This window comes from Stigmatopora nigra, chromosome 12, assembly GCF_051989575.1.
Source record: "Stigmatopora nigra isolate UIUO_SnigA chromosome 12, RoL_Snig_1.1, whole genome shotgun sequence".
In the NCBI taxonomy this organism is placed as follows: Eukaryota; Metazoa; Chordata; class Actinopteri; order Syngnathiformes; family Syngnathidae; genus Stigmatopora; species Stigmatopora nigra.
Window position 1 is genome coordinate 2,478,300 of NC_135519.1, and position 19,348 is coordinate 2,497,647.

Below are 19,348 nucleotides of genomic sequence, written 5' to 3' on the forward strand. Positions count from 1 at the left end.
CCATGCAAATTAGCTACGATGGTGAAGACGAAGAAGATAAAGTGGTCAAGTGTCAAGGCCTTCAGCCTGCGTCGCTCTAGCAACTTCACGGCACTCGTCTCCCACAGTAACACCCTTGTTAATTGCACCAATGTTTTCAGAAAGGAGCTCAGTCAAGTTTAGCTGGTGGTTACTTGTGGTTCACTCCCAAGTGTAGCCCTTTTTTTATCCTTGTGAAAACTTTTTTCATTTATCATGGGTATTATAATTTTTCAACAGTCACTTTGATTGACTTTTTATTCATCCCTTCGAAGAGTTGATCAACAAGCTGAACTTCTTGGAAGACAAAGACAACGAAACTCACCCTGCCATGCTCGCTAACCCTTTCGACGAGCCCGAGGATCACCTCCCTGAGGCCAACCACCTCAACCCATTTGATGATCCTGACGAGGATGGTATGTTAGCCGATGAGCATGTATATGAATACTATGTTCATTTATATGTATTGTCCTTTTATTAATAAATCAAACTCAACCTCAAGGCACATCTTCACTAAGACATTGTAGAGAAAAAATGACAATTCTTCCCTTCAACAGAACCACCTCGTCAACCCTCAGCTTTCCGGATCGACGAATCGTCCTACAATTCCTCCAATCCGTTTGATGAGTCCGCAGAGGAGTCGCGTGACATTACGCCGGGAAACCCCTTTGAAGAACCAGGGACAGATGACAGCAACCCTGAGCCAGAGCCTCCGAAAGCACGACCCCGGCAAGGGGTCCGGCCAGTCGACATGAGCAAGTACTTGTATGCCCAAGTCGGGCACAACGATGAAGAGGAGCTCGATGAGTATGTTAATTTTTACTTTACTACTTGTTAGTTTTTCAGTTTTTCAGTTGTGATGACTTTTGTTTTTTATTTTGATGACACTTTTACTTTGCCACTTTTTATCTTTTCAGTTGTGATGACTGTTCAGGTAGAATGGACAGTGGTATCTGATAGGTTGGTGTGAAATCAATCAACTAATTCTAGACCAAGATGCTAGCTAAGATGTGGTTTGGTTTAATTTGCAATAGCTGAAGTTCAGACAAACCAAAGACGCAGACGTCAGACTTCAAATTATGATTTAGGCTAAAGACTCGTGTCATAGATACATGTATGTCCCAGAGATTTTGTGATTAAGACTACAACATCTGAGACCAGATACACAGAAACCATCTACCCTTATATTTATTAAGGAATATATTGAGAATTATTCCAATTTTGTGAGTGTGTGCGTGTGTATGTTAATATCCTCTCGCTACGTTTGTCCAAACCATGCAACGTAGAGAGTTCATTTTTTTTATGGTGGCCAGAAACAGCTGTCGATCCTTTTCCATGTCATTTTCGGAAGAATTTCCGCCGGCTAATTTCTAGGTTGAGGCACCCTTTTTTCTGTCATTACAGTAGTTATAAAACATCCACCCATCCATACATAAACTGTTTTTCTATAAAAGGATCAGTCATCGGAAGGTTACATCCTTGGTAAAAGATGTAAGTGATGTTTGAAAACAGCTAATGATTGCTAATGCCACCTCCTTGTTGTTGCAGACGGTTGATGTGCTTTCTTTTAAAATGATTCTTTTGTACCGCCATTTGGCAACAAATGTAGTCGTGTGCATTTGCAACATACCCCTCGTTTTTGATGGTGTTATGAAGCTTTGAGCAAGTTTTGTCGGCATTACTCTGGCAGGGGAGTGCCGTATTGTAGCAAAATTTGTTATAAATTATTTTAAATTGTGTAATTGCTCATGGTTATTTTTGTAGCCTGTAAATACTCTTAAAACATTTAGTTTGAATTTTAATAGATATATCCCCTATCTCTAGCTGATAGTTCTTTTTAAAAACTTTAAGTGGCATCATGTGGTATTTGTCAAACAGACCATGAACTGACCCAAAAAAGTATTCCAGGGCAGTTGTGTAATGTTTTATGTAGTGGTGCTTAGTTTCCTTTAGAGATTTGCAGCTGAGGGAGGCTGTCAACAAGCTTGACGTTTTATTGACTGTCATGACTGTTGGCTTAAGTCAGAGGTCATTCTCTGCAGAATGAAAAGTTAAACGCCACCTTGTCATGTTTTGACCCGACCAATTTCATCCACGATGGAAGTGTTTCTTTTGTTTGGCCGTCGCTGTCCTTGTGATTTCTCCCTCTTTTCTAATTGTGTGTTTATTTAACGCTGGTTCGTCGCATGCCGAGTGAGTGTCTTTCATAGCCGAGCTTATTGATAGCATAGCCATATTGATAGCATTTTGGGGTATGCATGGTGGGTCTGTTTGTGAATCTGTTAGTGATGGACCTTGAGAAGCCAGGTTTCCAGCTGACTCCTGACTCTGTTAATCAGCTCACTAGTATTGTTCATTGTCTCACACTCAACGCTGCTTCTTAAAACTGAGCTGTGTTGAACTTTATTTTTCAGGTCCAACCCATTCTTTGAGCCAAGGACGAGCCCCATGCAGACACGTGCTATTCTTGACGTGAGTAGCGGTGAGAAGAGGCGGGCTCCGGCACCCCCAGAATCATTGGGCTCTGGAACGCTTGCTTCCAATTCCAAAACCAGTTTGGGCCCGGATGGTGAGAAGAAAACCTTCCTGGTTGGACATGGTCCTGTGGGGGCCGTCATAGGGCGAGAACTGGCCTCGTCATCCCCAAAGGTAAGCAGTTAACAGTTATGCAGCTACTACTCTTTTTACTTCTTTTTTTCCCGACTATAAGGTGCAGTTAAGAGCCAATATTTTTCCTCAGAATTTGCATTGCACCTCATAATTCAATGCGCTTTTTGCATGAAATCTGGTTGTGCTTAGATCAAGCTAGGCTTGGCCATTTAATGAATTTTATAAATTTCAGTTTTTTTGTTTTTTGCAAAGGATAAAAAGTCAGAATTTGAGGTTTTATTGTTGTATTATTCTGAAATGGAAATTGAATGTTCCATGAGAAAGAGTTTGTGTAGATGTTTTGGGGTCCTACAGCACAAATAGCAGAGAAAAATATTACATTTAAGATTTACCTACTTAAGCACTACCTTTGTTCCACATAATTTTTTTAAATTTATTTTTTAACATTGTTTTGAGCTTTCTCTGTCTTTAATTTGTATTATCTCATTAAGGGCCATATACTACCATTTATTTTTCCCTCAACCCAAATGAAACTGGGTTTTCGTCATCTAAAGTCGCTATGTGACAGAAAGGTTCGCAAAGCCCTCAAGATTTTAAAATAGACACGCCTTTGCTGTGTTCATGGCGATTTTTTAAAAACAGCGCTAGTTCCTGGGTGAATGATTCACATGTACGTCTGTATTAGAGTAACCAGGTAATCTAATTCATAAAACAAAGATTGCCATATCAAACTAACCAATCGCATGATAGCTTGGCATTGCCACAGTAACTTGGCAACACATCAATTTCTGCCCACTAAAACAATGTTTTTATGAAAGAAAATAAGGATTTTATTTGTATTCACCAGAAAATTCTTGTTAAATGTTGCAGCTCTAGCCACAAGTATAAATTTTGGTCAAATTCCCTATGAATAAAATTGCGTACCTACATTTATATTGATCCTTACATCAGCTTTCTTTCCAAATGCACACATACACACTAACGCGCTCACAAACAGAGCACCTCATTTGAATATTTGTTCATTGAGGGTTGGGGGTTCTCCAAACCAATGTTTATTTATTTTTTTATTGAAATTAGGCAAATGCCGGCTGGCTCTAATTAAATGGCTCATGGTCACACACACTCACAGCAGGAGTCAGACCACTGGTGGGGAATGATTGGTTTACTCTGCATATATATGTTTGCGTGTGTGTGTGTGTGTGTGTGTGTGTGTGTGTGTGTGTGTGTGTGTGTGTGAAAGGGGTTGAATGGGTCTATGTGGGGGCTTAAACACAGAGGGCTTAACTACAGCAGAGCGATCACAAGGGGGTGTTGACCCCCTTCACGCACTCACCCATACACGCAATTGTACAGTACGCAAACCCTCCCCACACACACTCTGTGCACCACTGCCACCATGCACCTGGGTAACTGACTGTTTTAGTGGCTGTCCATGTAATTATGGCACAGCGCCTTTATCGCTCAACCGCACTTGCCTGTGACTGTGATTGGGGGGTAGAGATGGGGGGTGTGCACTTTAATTACCCAAAACCAGTGGCCTGTGGTGGGCCGCACTTGGCCAAGAGCCGCCCTGCCTCTGGATCGAGGAACACAGGAAGGTGGGGATGGAAAGGATGGATTTGTGGAGCTGAAGAGGTGTTGGGATTTTTGTTGAAGACTGTGGACATTGTAGAGGTATTTCTTGGTCTCTCTAGGTGGCGCCACCTCATTCAACTTGATCGGATTCCGGCATTTATTTTAATTAATGACAATGGATAGTCAATATATTTTGATTCGTTGCTCCCCATTTTATTTACTGTTTGGACTTCAGGCTCCACTTCCTCACTTTCAAATGAGGTGTATCACAAGCATGTTTTCAGAATCACAAAGTTCTGCCGGCACATATTGCAAATCCAGAGTATTAACTAATTATATACACTTCAGCCTACAAAAGCTCCCCCAAAAAGCCAAGGTACAAGCACAACTTATTTTCTTTCTCCATAATGGGAGAGTATCTACTGTACTTTGCTTGATAGCATATCAGTACACTGACAATTGAATATATAATTTAGTAATGTATTGACATGATCTACAGTTGATACAGTTGACAAGTTGATTTTATTCCCCCATCTGTTGTAATTTCACTTCGACCAACAAGAATAACACTCGCAAATACACTGTACAGTGATACTGTCATCCCTCGCCACTTTGCGGCTTCAGTCTATAGAATTTTTTTAATTCATCAATACCCAAAATCCAAAAATATTCATAAACATTTTAAAATTTGCACTGAAACTCATAAACGCTGTAGTCTCCTTGAGGAAAGCCCAAAGGAGAAAGGCCGGCAGCTCGCCAATGAATAATAATGTCGGGCTGAATTACTAGAATTAAAAGAATTTCATTAAGGATGTGAAGGAAAAGACCATGACTTCATGCTACAAAAATTTGTGGCTGAAAAAAAATCTGTTTTGTTTCAGAAGTTGGCATTCGGAAGGTTTGCTTTAACTTTATGTTTTGCTCTATTTTTGACGATATTGTTAATTCTTAGTGTAGCCTACGTTTACCTGGCCGTTGTCAACACCGACTCAAAACATTGACTTTTTGTCACCTTTAATTTGGGGTAATCTCTTAACCATTGGGGACAGTATTTGAAATATTTCCCGAAAACATGTTTTTTTTAATATCTGCTGAAATTTTAAGCCCATTTCATAATAACTAAAGTTAAAATCTTACAGATTGCTCCTCTAAAATAGAAAAAAATGATTAACCATTGATAGCCCTGTTGGAACTATGTCCAGAAACATGTTTCTATAATTGCTATTGAAATATTATGTCTAATGAATAATTAAAGTGCAATTATTACATCTGGCTCCTTGAAGCATTGGGGTTCATTTTGGGCCAAAAACTACCAGAGAGAATTCTTAAATTCTGTCATCATTAACTCTGCGTCTGATTGTGGGAATCAGAGGAGACTTGCAATCTGCTGCAATCTGGCTTTCCGCCCAGCACTCAATGAGAATGGAGAAGAATGGGGGAGGAGGAGGGAGGGGCAAGGTGTAGGCTTGTGTTCTATTCGGAAATCTCACAGGAACTCAAATACATGCATGCCAGGTATCAAAACGATTTTTGGTGTTGAGGACAGTCTTTTTATGTTGATGAATGAACAAAAACTTTTTAAATCTAGGGCAAAAAATTCCAGGTGCTTAAGCACCATTTGGGGTCTTTGTGTGTTCATATCTGACTCGCATTGTATTGAATGACTTGCTGCCTACTCCTCCCAGTACAAATTCTTGGAGACAGATCTTAATCAATAGCAATGAAACATGATTATTCACTCCCAGCCTTACCAATTCTAATAGAGTGGATCTCCATTGGCATCAATGGCAACCAGTGAGTTAATGCTAGAATACCCTATAATCGTTCTCTCCACAATTTTGAATACTTGCATCATTCTGCAGAAAAAACATATTTTAATCATTCCAGCCTTTATAGTAGAATAACCTGAAGTGGAATAGTACCGTTTGTTAACTTGTTTGCTTTAGCTGACGATGGTAGATGTCCAATCCTTGTTAATTTGGTCAAAATGGAATGGACGTCTACCCTTGCCAATGGCACTTATACATGATCATTCCCTGCCAGCTCTCTCACATCAAAAGGACATTTATCGCTGTCATTGGCAGAGAATGAGTTAACTACACACCGTGGCCAAATAAATGTCTGCTTCAAAGAAAAAGATACTCAGAAAAGATTGTAGGAGATGGAGAGGAGTCATCACAACGGTGAAAAGACTGTGTGTGTGTTCATAAGGCCCAGTGTGAATGGGTTTCTATTTCTTATTCTCCCTGTATACGCACAAACACGAGGCAGCCATGTGTTGGCAGCAAGATGACCTTTTTGAATGTATGAAGTCAGAGGGGATTAAGAGAAGACATACGTGCTATGAGAGGCCTGAGACGAAGGCGACACATCGCACCGTGTACGTGTACGGCGTTCAAATAGTGGTATCTTAAATACGCTAACCCTAGTGTGTGTATAAATATAGAATGTGTTTCTATACATGCATATACAGTGGTACCTCTACTTACAAAATTTGACCAGGAGTGGTTTCGTGACTTGGATTTTTCGTAGGTACCGACATATTTAGCTTTGAATTAGCATAATTCATTTGGCAATCCCTAATATACTCCCTAAACCAGGGAATTATTTTTTTTGGAGCCGGCCAACTCAGAAGCTCAATGAATATTTGCGACTATATACTGAATTTACCGATTTTATTTCTACATTGAAATAAATACATGACATTCTTTCCAGAAGTTGGTAAGCAGGTGTCATTGTTAAATAATGACAGACTGTGGTTGCTGTCCAGTGAGATTTACGCAATGATGATTGTTCAACAAATTTTCAGTAACAGCAGCACTACAATGCTATACGTTTTTTAAGTGTCTTTTGAGATATCAGATGGCAAAGGTATGCAAGTAATATGTTGCAACAACATTTTTGTTCCAACTCCCAAACAATGCAGTGGGTTTTTTTTGTTTGGCTGTTTTGTATTTTTTGTCCGCCTGCAATGCGCTAACCTCAGTTCGGGCATCATGGAGATGCATATTTGTTCTTGCCAATGAGAGGCCAGGGAGGTAGTAGGAGATAGCCAATGGTAAAGCAACTCTCATCACCACAATTAAAAAGTATATATCTGATACAAGAAGTATATTTACGTTACGGTGAATGTTTGATGTTGCGTCACATGGATTTTTTTCTATCCTGGAACAGGGTTTTCGATTGAGGCTTTCTGTAACTTGAATATTTTATATGTAGAAGCATTTCTAAGTAGAGGTACCACTGTATATAGTATTAATAAGAGTGTGTGCCATTTTTTTTTCTTTTAAAATCTGCTGTGGCAACACTAACACACATCTACCTCCTATCTCCTATGATAGTGTTGGTGTGCATCCTTCATTTATTTTTATTTAGATTTTTATTTGTTTGTCGCAACTGTTCTCCTGGCAGTCTTGCGTCTAGGGCCGAGATAAACGTGAGCCGCAAAACGACCTAGTGTAATCTGGCAATGTGAATAGAAAAGAAATATTCTCCTGTTGAAAGGCAGGGGTGATGCATTTACAACGTACCCCCGAGGCTGTGAAATGTATTGTGTGATTGCATGAATGAAATCATATCCAAAGCAAAAAGAGATTAACAGCTCTTGTGCAACCCTTTTTGCATATTGTAACTGTTTGACAACGGTAGACTCTGCCTTGTTTTTTCAGGTGAAATAATCATTTTCCATTAAATGCACCAGAATTGAGCTGATTTAGTATCAGTAACATAGATGTTAGGTGTTGGATTTTGTATACAACCAACCTGACAGGGGAAACGATCCAAGTTCATTTCAGACTTTTTCTCTCTCGCTATGATAGAAATGTTCACCAAATTTCACGTAGACGTTGGTAACAATTGTCCAGCATTTATTTTATTTTTTTACCCAAACTTTCCCGAGGTTCTACATAGCGATTTATTTATTTATTTTACATTGCGTTGACACCAACTGTTTATTAAACCTTTATACATTGCTTTATAAAAACAATAGATTCTGTACCTTGTAATCCTGTAATACACCGTCTTTCATTCTACAATATTTGTTTATCATTGGGGCTTATTTTGGCAAATTACAGTGAATGTTTACCAAAGAAAAAGACCTGGAATTAAGGGCTATCAAAATTTACAACTAATCCATCAAAAAATAATTGAGAACTATCTTAGTCTTTAAACTTTTAAAATATAAGTTTGCCTAAATCTGCTTATCTTTCTTGGCTTGTTGTAGTTGTTACTAGCAGTAACTTTTGTATACAGTATTTTTATTTAATTAATTGATAGAATAAGCAAGTCTACAAATATTACACGTCACATCACAAAGTAACTAACATCTCCAAGACAGCCTATCTGTAAAGTTAAAAGATGCAGAAAGCATGAATTAGGAGCATTAAACATCATATTAGGTGGAGCCTAAGCTCCCTCTTCATCAGCAGCTTGTGAAGAATTGCCAAGTCTTTCAACATATGTTGCACAACCATTTTCTCCGTGCACAGCTATTATACATTTAAGATGTGATTTACCGTGAGAATTTGACAAATTATAGGAAGGGTATGTATTAATTTGAACATATGGTCCACCAGTTGTTGACGCAAAAAAATAAAAGCAGGCACCAATTTCGGATAGTCGACAGTCTTGATTAACGGACACACTAGCTATAACTTATTTTTCCCCTTAACATCATACACTATATTAAAAATATAGAAGTTTGAATACATTCATCCACAGATGCATGTATTTTTTCACTCCTTCACAACATTTTGTGATATTCTCTATTTTCTTGATTCCTGGCTTTTATATGCTTTTTTGTCAAGATGGGTCCTGAAATATAGTAATCAATAATACATTTATTTTCTACTTTGTATTCTTGCATCAAGTCTTCCAACCTGTGCATCCCCCAAATCAGAATGTGACTGCAGCCAACTGTTTTTATGTTACAATTGAGCCTACATATGTCACTAAAGGGTAAGGTTTTGAAACTTCATACCATGAGTTTGAAGTATGTGCAGGATTAATTCAAAAGCCCATTGGGAGTTCCCGCCGGGTGTGTTGCGATCTGGTCCGATACAGTCCATCTCTTTTCCTTGGTACTGATCCCGCAACACCCCTGCACTCCGCTACTCTGTCTTCTTACCAGTAATTCAGTGATCTTCTTCTTCTTCTTCTGCGTCTCTATTTCGGAGTCAAAGCACTCTACACTTAGATGCGCTGATCTTAAGATTTTCATCCTGTTTCCACTTGACCAACTTTTTATTTGCCACATTTTCATATAAAGTTTTGATCTTATATCCATGGGCCAAAAGTTTGAGCAACTTCATATTGAAAGTACAAATCTCATTGAAAATAAAGCTCCTTCAATTTTGAGTTGCTGACATTGAGTGACAGTAAAATCTTGAACTTTATGAAAAGTAGTCAAATAGTGTGAGTTTCTTCATTGTACAAAGTAGTTCTCTATAATTGTTATAGGCCATGTCTATTACTGTCAGTGCAATCATATTTGAACACCCTGCTATATTACAAGTTCTCCACAATAGAAATCATCAAGGTCTCTGAAATTTCCATCGTAGGTGCATGTCCACTGTGAGAGAGATTATCTAAAACGAAAAATCCAGAAATCCTAATGCCTGATGTTTTTTTTAACGATTTATGATAGGTTCACCAATAGGCATTCCCAAATGCACGCACAAATAAAAGAGACAGGAGACTCATTCGTCCAAAGTTCATTCTGGCTTAAGACACTGTTTAATAGCCTCAAACATCAGACTTACAATAGACATCTCAGCTCTCACGGGAAGTGTGTGAAAATAAGAGTGAGAAGTCAATAGTTTTAGCTCTCAAAACAAATGAAGGTCCACCAGATCTTCTCAAGGGAGGGGTGAGAAATTGTATACCTTCCCAAGGCTGGAAAGGGCGATGAAGAAATTAGCTAGCAACCCTGTGATATAAGGTCCACTGGTCGAGAAATCATTAGCTTAAACATAACGGACACTCAATCGGAGTGGAGCTCGATGTAAGATATCACCTCGTGTGGAAGGAATAAGCACAGTACTACAAGAGATAACTTGGTCGATAATCTGAAAAAAACTGGGGCGAATGTTTCCAAGGTTACTGTTGGTAATACAGTTGACATACACAACAACATGGTTTGAAATCATGGATGATACAAAAGTTGTATGGGTCTATCTTGAGTTTACCAATGACTGTTTCGATGATACTGAGTCATTGGAGAAAGTTTTGTGGGAAGATGAGAACAAAATGGAAGTTTTTGGTCATCATTCCAAAAAATGTGTTTGGAGGAATAAGAATGATTAGTACCATCCCAATACCACCATCTCTACCATGAAGTATGGGGATGGTAGCATAATGCAGGGGTGTTTTTCTGGACTGTATTAAAGAGAGGGTGCCGGGCCATGTATTGATATTGGGGAACAACATCCGTCCTTCAGTCAAAGCATTGCAGATGGGTCCTGGCTGGGTCTTCCAACATGACAATGACCCAAAGCTCAAAACCAGAAAAATCAAGGAGTAGCTTCCTGAAAAGCTTATCAAAGTTCAGGCGTGGCCTAGCCAACCATCAGACCTAAACTCAATAGAAAATCTTTGGAAGGAGGTCAAAGTTTCTGAGCGACAGCCCAGAAACGTGGCTGATCTAGAGATCTGTGTGGTGGAGCGGGCCAAAATGCCTCCTGCAGTGTGCGCAAACCTGCTGAAAAACTACACAAATGTTTTGATCTCTATAACTGCAAACTAAAGCTACTGTACACAATATTAACATCGTTTTTCTCAGAAGTTTAAATACTTATTTGCAGCTGTATCACGCAAATTGTTAAAAAATCATACATTGTGATTACTTGACTTTTCTTTTTACATTATCTCTCACAGTGGACAAATTTGAGATCATGATTGAGATCATGATTTTTAAGTTGGAGAACTTGCACTATAACAAGGTGTTCAAATACTAATAATTGAAGTGACTGTAAGAATATAGCTGCTATTTAGATTATAATTCCCAGACAAGAGTGCTTATTTATTCATGCCTTATGATATAATTTGCCTTAAATTGCATCTTTCAAGTGAAATTGACAACTTATTTGGCTGGCTTGCTCAAATTTAATTTTGATCTTTTAAAATTATTCCATTTGATCAACTTTGAGTTCTGATATAGCTCTATTTCAGGATCTGCAAAATAGCATAGCTTCCAAATGTGTTCCTTTTTGCCAAGGTGAGTGTTTGACAGTGGTCTACAGTTGAAGGGCTTCTCTGATTACTTACGTTAATCAAAAGGTTGAAATGCTTTTGCTCCCATTCCATAATGGGAGGGGTAATGCAAGCAAATCGACCACCCCCCTCCCAAATCAAAATTAGAATAAATTAACATGATTTAATTGAGTTCGCGCAAGGCTGCGATATTTCTTAATTAGCCAAGAGGCGAGCAAAGACCGCCGAGTTAGCTGTGACGAATGAGAGATATTTGCTGAGGACGAAGGTGGGAGGCCCGGGAGACAAGGACAGTCATCGCTCGTCTCGACATTTCAGCCCTCATTAAGGCACTTGTCTTTCTGCATATTGTACAAAGTTATTCCATCTTTTCTGATAAGTTTGGCTTGTAATTCTGACTGACATGACTAAGACACTTTAAACTCTGCTACTTGACCAAACAAATGTTAGAAAAATATAACCAATTTTTAATGCCAATTTTATATTTTCTGTCATTTATTCTTAAAACTGAAAAAACAGCAATTTCTAAAAATTATGAACAACTGAACAAAGAGAACAGGGTTTGGGAGCCAGATATGTCTCTTTTGATGGGTGCATATGAGCTGAGTCCTAAATGTACCAATAAGTGTCTCGTGTTCGCACATTGCTATGTTTGTGATACTACCTTAAGATCCTCGATCATTGGGGCCCTCGTGCTGCTACGTCACATTGCCGCTGACGCTAACTCTAGCGCCGCTACATTGACCAATGAGAGTGTCGCGTTGACATATTCCTACGTTCACAACACTACTTCAGAGGCCGCTACATCGACCAATAGCTGCCAAGTAGCATTCACCTTAACAAACAGAAAACCTAAACAATCCGGGGCCGCTAGCTGTTCTGGAACTTTGGGGGTTTCTCCGTAAATGCAATGTAAACTGTGGGGCTCCGGACACCCTTCCTAAACTCTGTAAAGCTCCCAAAATGTACCAAATTCCAATTTAAATCCCTTGAAATCCACTCCATAACTACGGCTTTCAGTATCACAAGTGAATTGTGAATCATCTGAGTTACAAGTTCTAACGAACGATTCGTCTTATGCGACTTCAGCATGGCAATCAATTCGGAATCAATTTTATTGGTAGCTTCTAAGGAGTTCAGTTTTTTTTCCACAAGGGAAGTATTATTAAGGCTGACTAAACCACCAGTCTTTTGTTTTTAAACAAATACTATCATTTCTGGGGTTGTTCTAAAGCAGTGATTTTCAAACTTTTTTGGCCACCGCCCCCTTCACCGCCGGGCCAAAATGCCAACGCCCCCCTCTTTACCCCTTTCCAACGAACTAAGCTTAAATAAATAGAAGACAGGCGCCTCAGATATTATTCGCTAATTTCGTTTCTTTTAATAGACCAATGCGCAGTTCACCTCGAATCATAAAAATTGATAGCTGATGCATTAAGCCGGTCGCTGTGCGCATACGTCTGTGGTTAAGCGTTGCCGGCGCGCTATTGTGTGCTCCTCTGCGGCTGACTGGATGGTGGTGGTTTCCCCAGTCGCCTGCATCGACGATAAACTCGCGACAATTAGTGATATACGGTATATGCGCGCTGCTCGTGAGCGCTCGAGCAGACAACGTTTCTTGTTTCAATAAAGCTTGTTTTTTGTCGACTTTTTATTACAGACAATCAATTTTTCCGGTCTTTCTACAAACACCAACGTCACATTTTACTGTAATTGCTCCATCGCCCCTTCACTATTTCAACGCCCCCCATTCGCCTGCTTATTCGTCAGCGCCCCCCTGAAAGTTCACACCGCCCCCCGGGGGGCGGTACCGCCCACTTTGAAAACCACTGTTCTAAAGGAAGTAGGGATATACAGCACTGATGTCTCTTACCAATATTGCTGCTCTGGTAGAGTGCAAAATGGATGGCAATTTGGATGAAACTTCTAATAAGAAACCAGACATTCGCAGTAGTTTATTGGTTCATATTTGATGAAATATCCCATGTTGAAGCGGTCTCCAAAAAGTCTGACATTTGCGCATTGCAGAACATGCAAGTGTGACTTCAGCCTGACACGTTGAATTACTAAATGTAAAATGCATATAGAAGGACCCAAACACAAAGATAAACTTATTTTCATTATGCTGTACTTTTCAATAGTTTGCAGAACACAATATTTCAATTAATGTAAAAGCATGATAATAACAGTTTGATTTCAATTTTTTTTTTTGCATTTTAATTCGATTTTGCGTGAATCGCATTCACTCCGGAAATACTCCAGAAATGGGACAAGGGTACTCCTGAAATGGGGTTGACCGAGGTTGGCCGCTCTGCAAATGATTGGTACTGAGAGAAGAATGTTGCTGTTCATTATTCCTATGTTTAACATGCTTAGTACAATTCTGTGCTTGAACATGCTCATTAGGTTCCTACATGAATCATATGCGGCACAGCAATCAACAGAAAGTGTATCTTCCTTAGATTCCAGTCGAATAAGTTTATGCTAATGCTAACATTAACCTACACTCCTTACAAGTGTCATTATACTACTTTCTTAAATTTTAAGTAGTGAATCAAAGTACTCCTTCAGGCCTTTCTCCCATCATTAGCTGTGTAATATTATCAGAATAATCCTCAACTAGGGTTGTGGCCTCTTAGTATTTGCCCTCTACCTCTGCGGACCCCTCCCCATCAGCCTTATTTGCAGCCCCTGAGTGGTCTGACATTGGATCTTGTGGGAGAGGAGATTTCTTCCCGAGCTCCGATCACTGGGCTTCCTGTGTGTCCTTCCACGCCGGAGGGCAGCGCTGTCATCGCGTCAGGCTTGAGGCCTGCCGGACAATACTGGCCACTCAACTGTCGTCACTGGTGCTAATTTAGATCAGTTCCTCAAATTGCGACCTGACCGCTAATTGAAGCTGTGCCCCAATTAGTGGTTTCTAAATTTTGTGTATGTGTATTGGATCTTTAGGAAGCTGTGAATCCTTACTTATTGGTTGCCCTTGGCTGTCATAGACGTTCAATCCATTTCAAATGAAGCTGGCAGCGATCATTCACAGTTAAAATGTTTATAGGTAAATACATTCTCTCCATTGTATCCTTGGTTTATAGTTTTGAGACTCTTTCTCATCCAACCAAATGGTCAAAAGTCTACAAATATATGACTGCAAGTATACAAAAGAACAGACATAATTGTAATAGTCTCAGGAAATACTGATGATCGTTAATTTCAAAAATTATGGGATAGTTTCCATGAGCATAATCCTCAATCAAACATGAAGGAAATGTGCATGACAATGGCCAATGAGATTACATTTTTTTATGGTCCACTTTCCCCAAAGTAATACATTGAGAATATACAAAACAACCAAACGTAACTCAACTGAAGACTGTCCTGAATAAATCTTGGAATTATCCTGAAAAAGGATTCCTATCCGTAGAAGTAAAGATGACAGAAATTTGAACGAAAAACCCAATTAAGGTCGATCTTTTATGGTATATAATATTTATTGCACATACAAAAAAATGTTAAGGTGTAGTCTAGTGCTGTAAATTTTGCCTTTCAGATAAATTGTGACAAAATACATTAGCCTAATTAACATGAATGTGAAGGCAACACGTTTGTGAGTCTACCCTTTGGCAAGGCCACACACATTAATACGATTAAGATGTAATTCCTGGAAAATAAAGTACAATGTTTGATGGCATTTCAGGCTCCAATCGCTCAATTTTATACCTGTTCGTCTTGAAAGGCACACGCCTGTGTGTGTGTTTTGACACTTTTTTTTTATCCAGTTACTCTAATGCGCCTATCATTTTTTTTCCTGCCACCACCTTTGCTAAGTGCACATAAGGTTCATGAGTTTAAGCACTGCACTCTCAATACTTGTCGACGGCTGTATGAGAAAAAATATATATATAATATATAAAAACTAGGGCCTTCTGTAAAGCGCCTCTTGTAATCTGCCTGGGGTAAGTCCTCTTTAGTTTTATCTGCCAGGGATTACCTCACAAGCCGCGAGCGGGACCGGCGTACAGAAAAAACGATGAAGATGGAACCAAATGAAAACAAATCGCTGCGTAATCTCCGCTAGGGAGTGAGTGTGTGCAAGCCAGCCAGAGAGCGACTGGCTTTGGTCTTGAAGGGAAGTTTCCCGTGCCACTCATTTAAAGAGGGAATTTACTAATCCCTTCGTGATTGATGTATGCTATGAGAGGCTCTGTTGCAGACTAATAGGGCTTATGAGGATGGCCACAAAGTCCTTTGTGTATGTTGGAGAATGAAGCAAACCTGCATCACTCCGTTCAGTGGGGTTTGAATGACACGGAGAAGGGGTAACATTATCTTAATCTGGATTTAACTCAGACTGGTCATCCAGGTGTGTGAGTCTTAGCCCAACAGGACCCCCTGGCTTTCAAAAATTGTTGGTGGGAGATAAGTCTTGAAACCGCAAAAGGAAGGACCACCATTACATACCTTGTTCCCCAGTACACGTATATTGATTTTGAGTATCTGAACCTTTCCATACCAACAATTTGGAAATATTCCAGCACTTCACTTTACCGCCAGTCCATCTAGTGTAATATAAAATGTGACTTTTTCCAAATTCAAGATATATCAATTCCTCGCAGCACTGATTGGCCAATCAATGTCATGTGATCATCTGCAGCCAGTGATGGTCAAGCATAGACATATTGAGTCGATGTTTCTTGACCTCTGTGGCAAAGGCTCCACCGAACCTCTGAGACCAACTCGCCGAACCCAGGTTAAGAACCAGTGATATATTTCTACATCTATTAGGCCAAAAAGGAGCATTTTCACTTCTTTTTAATGGAAATCAGTAAGGCTGTAAGAAGTCTTGAAAAGATGATCCTTAGTTAATGTCCTGTAGTTTTTATGGTTGTAAAGAGTATTTTTCTGAGAACTATCTCCCTCGTATACCCTTAATATTTTTAATTCAATTAATGAAAAGAAGCATTTAAAAGGATCCATTGAAGGACTTCATGAATTATTTTCCATCTTACTTTGTGTGCTCTTGCGTGTGAAGAAAAGAGGAATGATAAGACTCTAATTTCCTCTTTGGAATTCTAAAAAAAAGGCCTCCCTTTTGTCAGTTACCACATTCAGACATTGGAGGTACTGAGTGCTGTCTATTAGGGCCATCACCTTCTTTCGATTGAGATTTGAGACTTCTCAAATCTCAATTGAGTAGAATCACAGACACACAAGTGTGTGTGCATGTGTCTGTGCCGCAGCTCGTTGGGTTAGTGCGTAAGCACGCTTGCCTCACAGTTCTGAGATTGAGGGTTGAATTTCTGATGGCTTCTGGTCTTCTTGTGTCGAGTTCTACGTGGGCCTGTGTGCGTTTTCATAAGATAGTCCACTTTCTTTCCACATCACAAAAACATGTTACAAGGTAGGTTGGTTGAAAACTCTAAATTTCCCCTAGGAATCTTTAGTGCAAGTGGATATGGTTGTATGTCTTATTTTGCCCTGCAATTGGCTGCCATCCAATTCAAGGTGTCCTTCGTCTGCTGCCCATAGTTGGCTGGGACAGACTCCAGCACCCTCGGGAGGATATGCGGCTCAGTAAATGAATGAATGTGTGTGTGCGTGCATTCTGATCAGTAGTCAAAGAGGTGACATAGTAATTATGTTCATGATAATTGGCCGCATTATCGGACTGGCTAATCTTTGTGAGGCATGGTCCTTGTTAAACAATGGTCTTCATATGTGTAGTTGAGGATGGCTTCTATACTGACACACTACCTTATACAACGTGACTTCGAACATAGTCTCCTTATGAGTTTTGTCCACCCTGGCTCAGAGTCATTGATACATGTCTGTCTTTTCTACACAGCCAATTTGTGAATACATCGCATGTCCCAATTTGCTTGTTAAAGATGTCCGGTAAAGAAAATCAATGGCATTATGTAGGTTTAGGAGAGATTTTCCAGAGCTTCTTTTAAGGCAAAAGAGCACCACGCAATAAGCCACAGATGTCCATGTTTTTAACAAAGGACATTTACAAGATGTTATATAGAAAGATTTGACTTTTTTGCTGGAATCAATTGTTTGGTGAATCTGATGATGATGAATCAGACTTTGAAAAATGTGAAAAAGTATTATGATGAAGAATTAGACTGTAAGGATTTAAAATTGTAAATTCCATTTGAGAATTGTGTTCATATTGGTAGTAGTTTGTTTTACCAGGTTTCCTTAGCATATGTTGTGATAACTGTGTTGTCATGGCGGCATGTGTATGTACAGCATTTGACAGTTACCAGTACCGGTGCAATCCTTGGTGTGAACTTAGAAAAAGCGAGAGAAAATATTACACCAATTTTTATTCACAAGTTATGGGTGCGCGTTACACACGTGTGCGCTTTATACTATGGATATATACCGTATATATAAATACCATATTTCCACATCTATAAAACGCACCGCCCTAAAGAGCAAAGTCTCAATTGCGAGTGTATCTTCTGTTTTTTTTGTCAATATATAGGGCGCTTGGTTTTAAAAGACGCGCTGTTATGGTTGTGCTAACATGACGCACGTCATACTACATGGGTGGCCAAGTCTGGTCCTCGAGGGCCCCTATCCAGCCTGTTTTCCATATCTCATTCCTCTACCACACCTGAAAAAAATGATCAACTCATCAGCAAGCTATCCAGAAGCTCCATACCGATCCCTATTATTTGATTCATGTGTGTTGATGGAGGGAGACATGGAAAACAGACTGGAAAGGGGCTCTTGAGGACCGGACTTCACCCCCCCTGGCCATAGAACGTAGCATGCTAGCGTATTTTTTAAGAAACAAATATATATACTACACAGTATAATAATACTTTCTCTAATTTGTAATATTTCAATATGAAAGGCCACATTTACATGCAGACGGTGCCTCTTTCAAAATGTTTTTTGTAGTATAACTTTGCTATGCAAGGCCATATAAACACCTTCAAAAAGCCAATTATACTCATATTCCAGTTTTTAAAAGCCTGCCAGTTCCCTCAAGGTAACCATTAACAACATAAAATATCTTGTCTATATAAAACCACTATCTTACTTGAAAAGTGTTTTTGCACGTGCTCCATTTGCTAAGAATTAAGGTGTATTTAAAAAAAAATAAAGTAAAGGTAATAGAAGTTATTAGCTCACACATGGTATAAAACAACTGCATTTGATTTTGGAATGAGGAAAAAAATGTCTTCATCAGTGTAAAGAAAGACTTAAATGTTAGATCTGACTGGCTGTAAATAATACCCTGAATAATGAGAGCTCCTCCTCATCTTCCCTCATCTCATTTTCTGAACCGTTTTATTCTCATTAGGGTCACGGGGGTGCTGGAGGCTATCCCAGCTGACTCTGGGCTAGACGCGGGGGACACCCTGAATCGGTGGCCAGCCGATTGCAGGGCACAAGGAGATGGACAACCATGCACACTCACACCCACACCTGGGGGCAATTTAGAGTTTCTAATCAGCCTACCATGCATGTTTTTGGAATGTGGGAGGAAACTGGAGCACCCGGAGGAAACCCACGCAGGGAGAACATGCAAACTCCACACAGGTGGACCGCCCTGGATTTCAACCCAGCACCCCAGGGCTGTAAGCCCGACACGCTAACCACTCGCCTCACCAGCCCAACCAATAATGAGATATTTGTGAAAAATAGATCATCCTAATGTGTATTTACCGTGTCATTTGTGTGATAGCGGTCTCTGCTTGTGAGTTTGTCATGCCAAGGAAATACAAGTCATACCTCTACTTACAAAATTAATTGGTTCCACAACTTTTTTCGTACATTGAACATTTTGTAAGTAGAGCAGTACTTTACATGTAAATTCTCTGATTCATTCCCCAGTCTTCACAAAACTACCAACTATGCCATGTGTCAAACTGAATTTAGAAAGGGCACTCGGCGGCCATAGCTTCCTCCAAGTAAAAAT

General features: G+C 39.6%; 1 protein-coding gene across 1 annotated transcript in view; it reads left to right on the forward strand.

Annotated features, from left to right (window-relative positions):
* The window catches only part of ehbp1 (EH domain binding protein 1), a 137,140-nt gene that overhangs the window by 40,922 nt on the left and 76,870 nt on the right, over positions 1-19,348 (forward strand). The window contains exons 8-10 of the mRNA XM_077730432.1: positions 294-434; positions 576-825; positions 2,433-2,667. Of these exons, the coding sequence (XP_077586558.1) occupies positions 294-434; positions 576-825; positions 2,433-2,667 (626 nt within the window). The remainder of the gene's footprint in view (positions 1-293; positions 435-575; positions 826-2,432; positions 2,668-19,348) is intronic.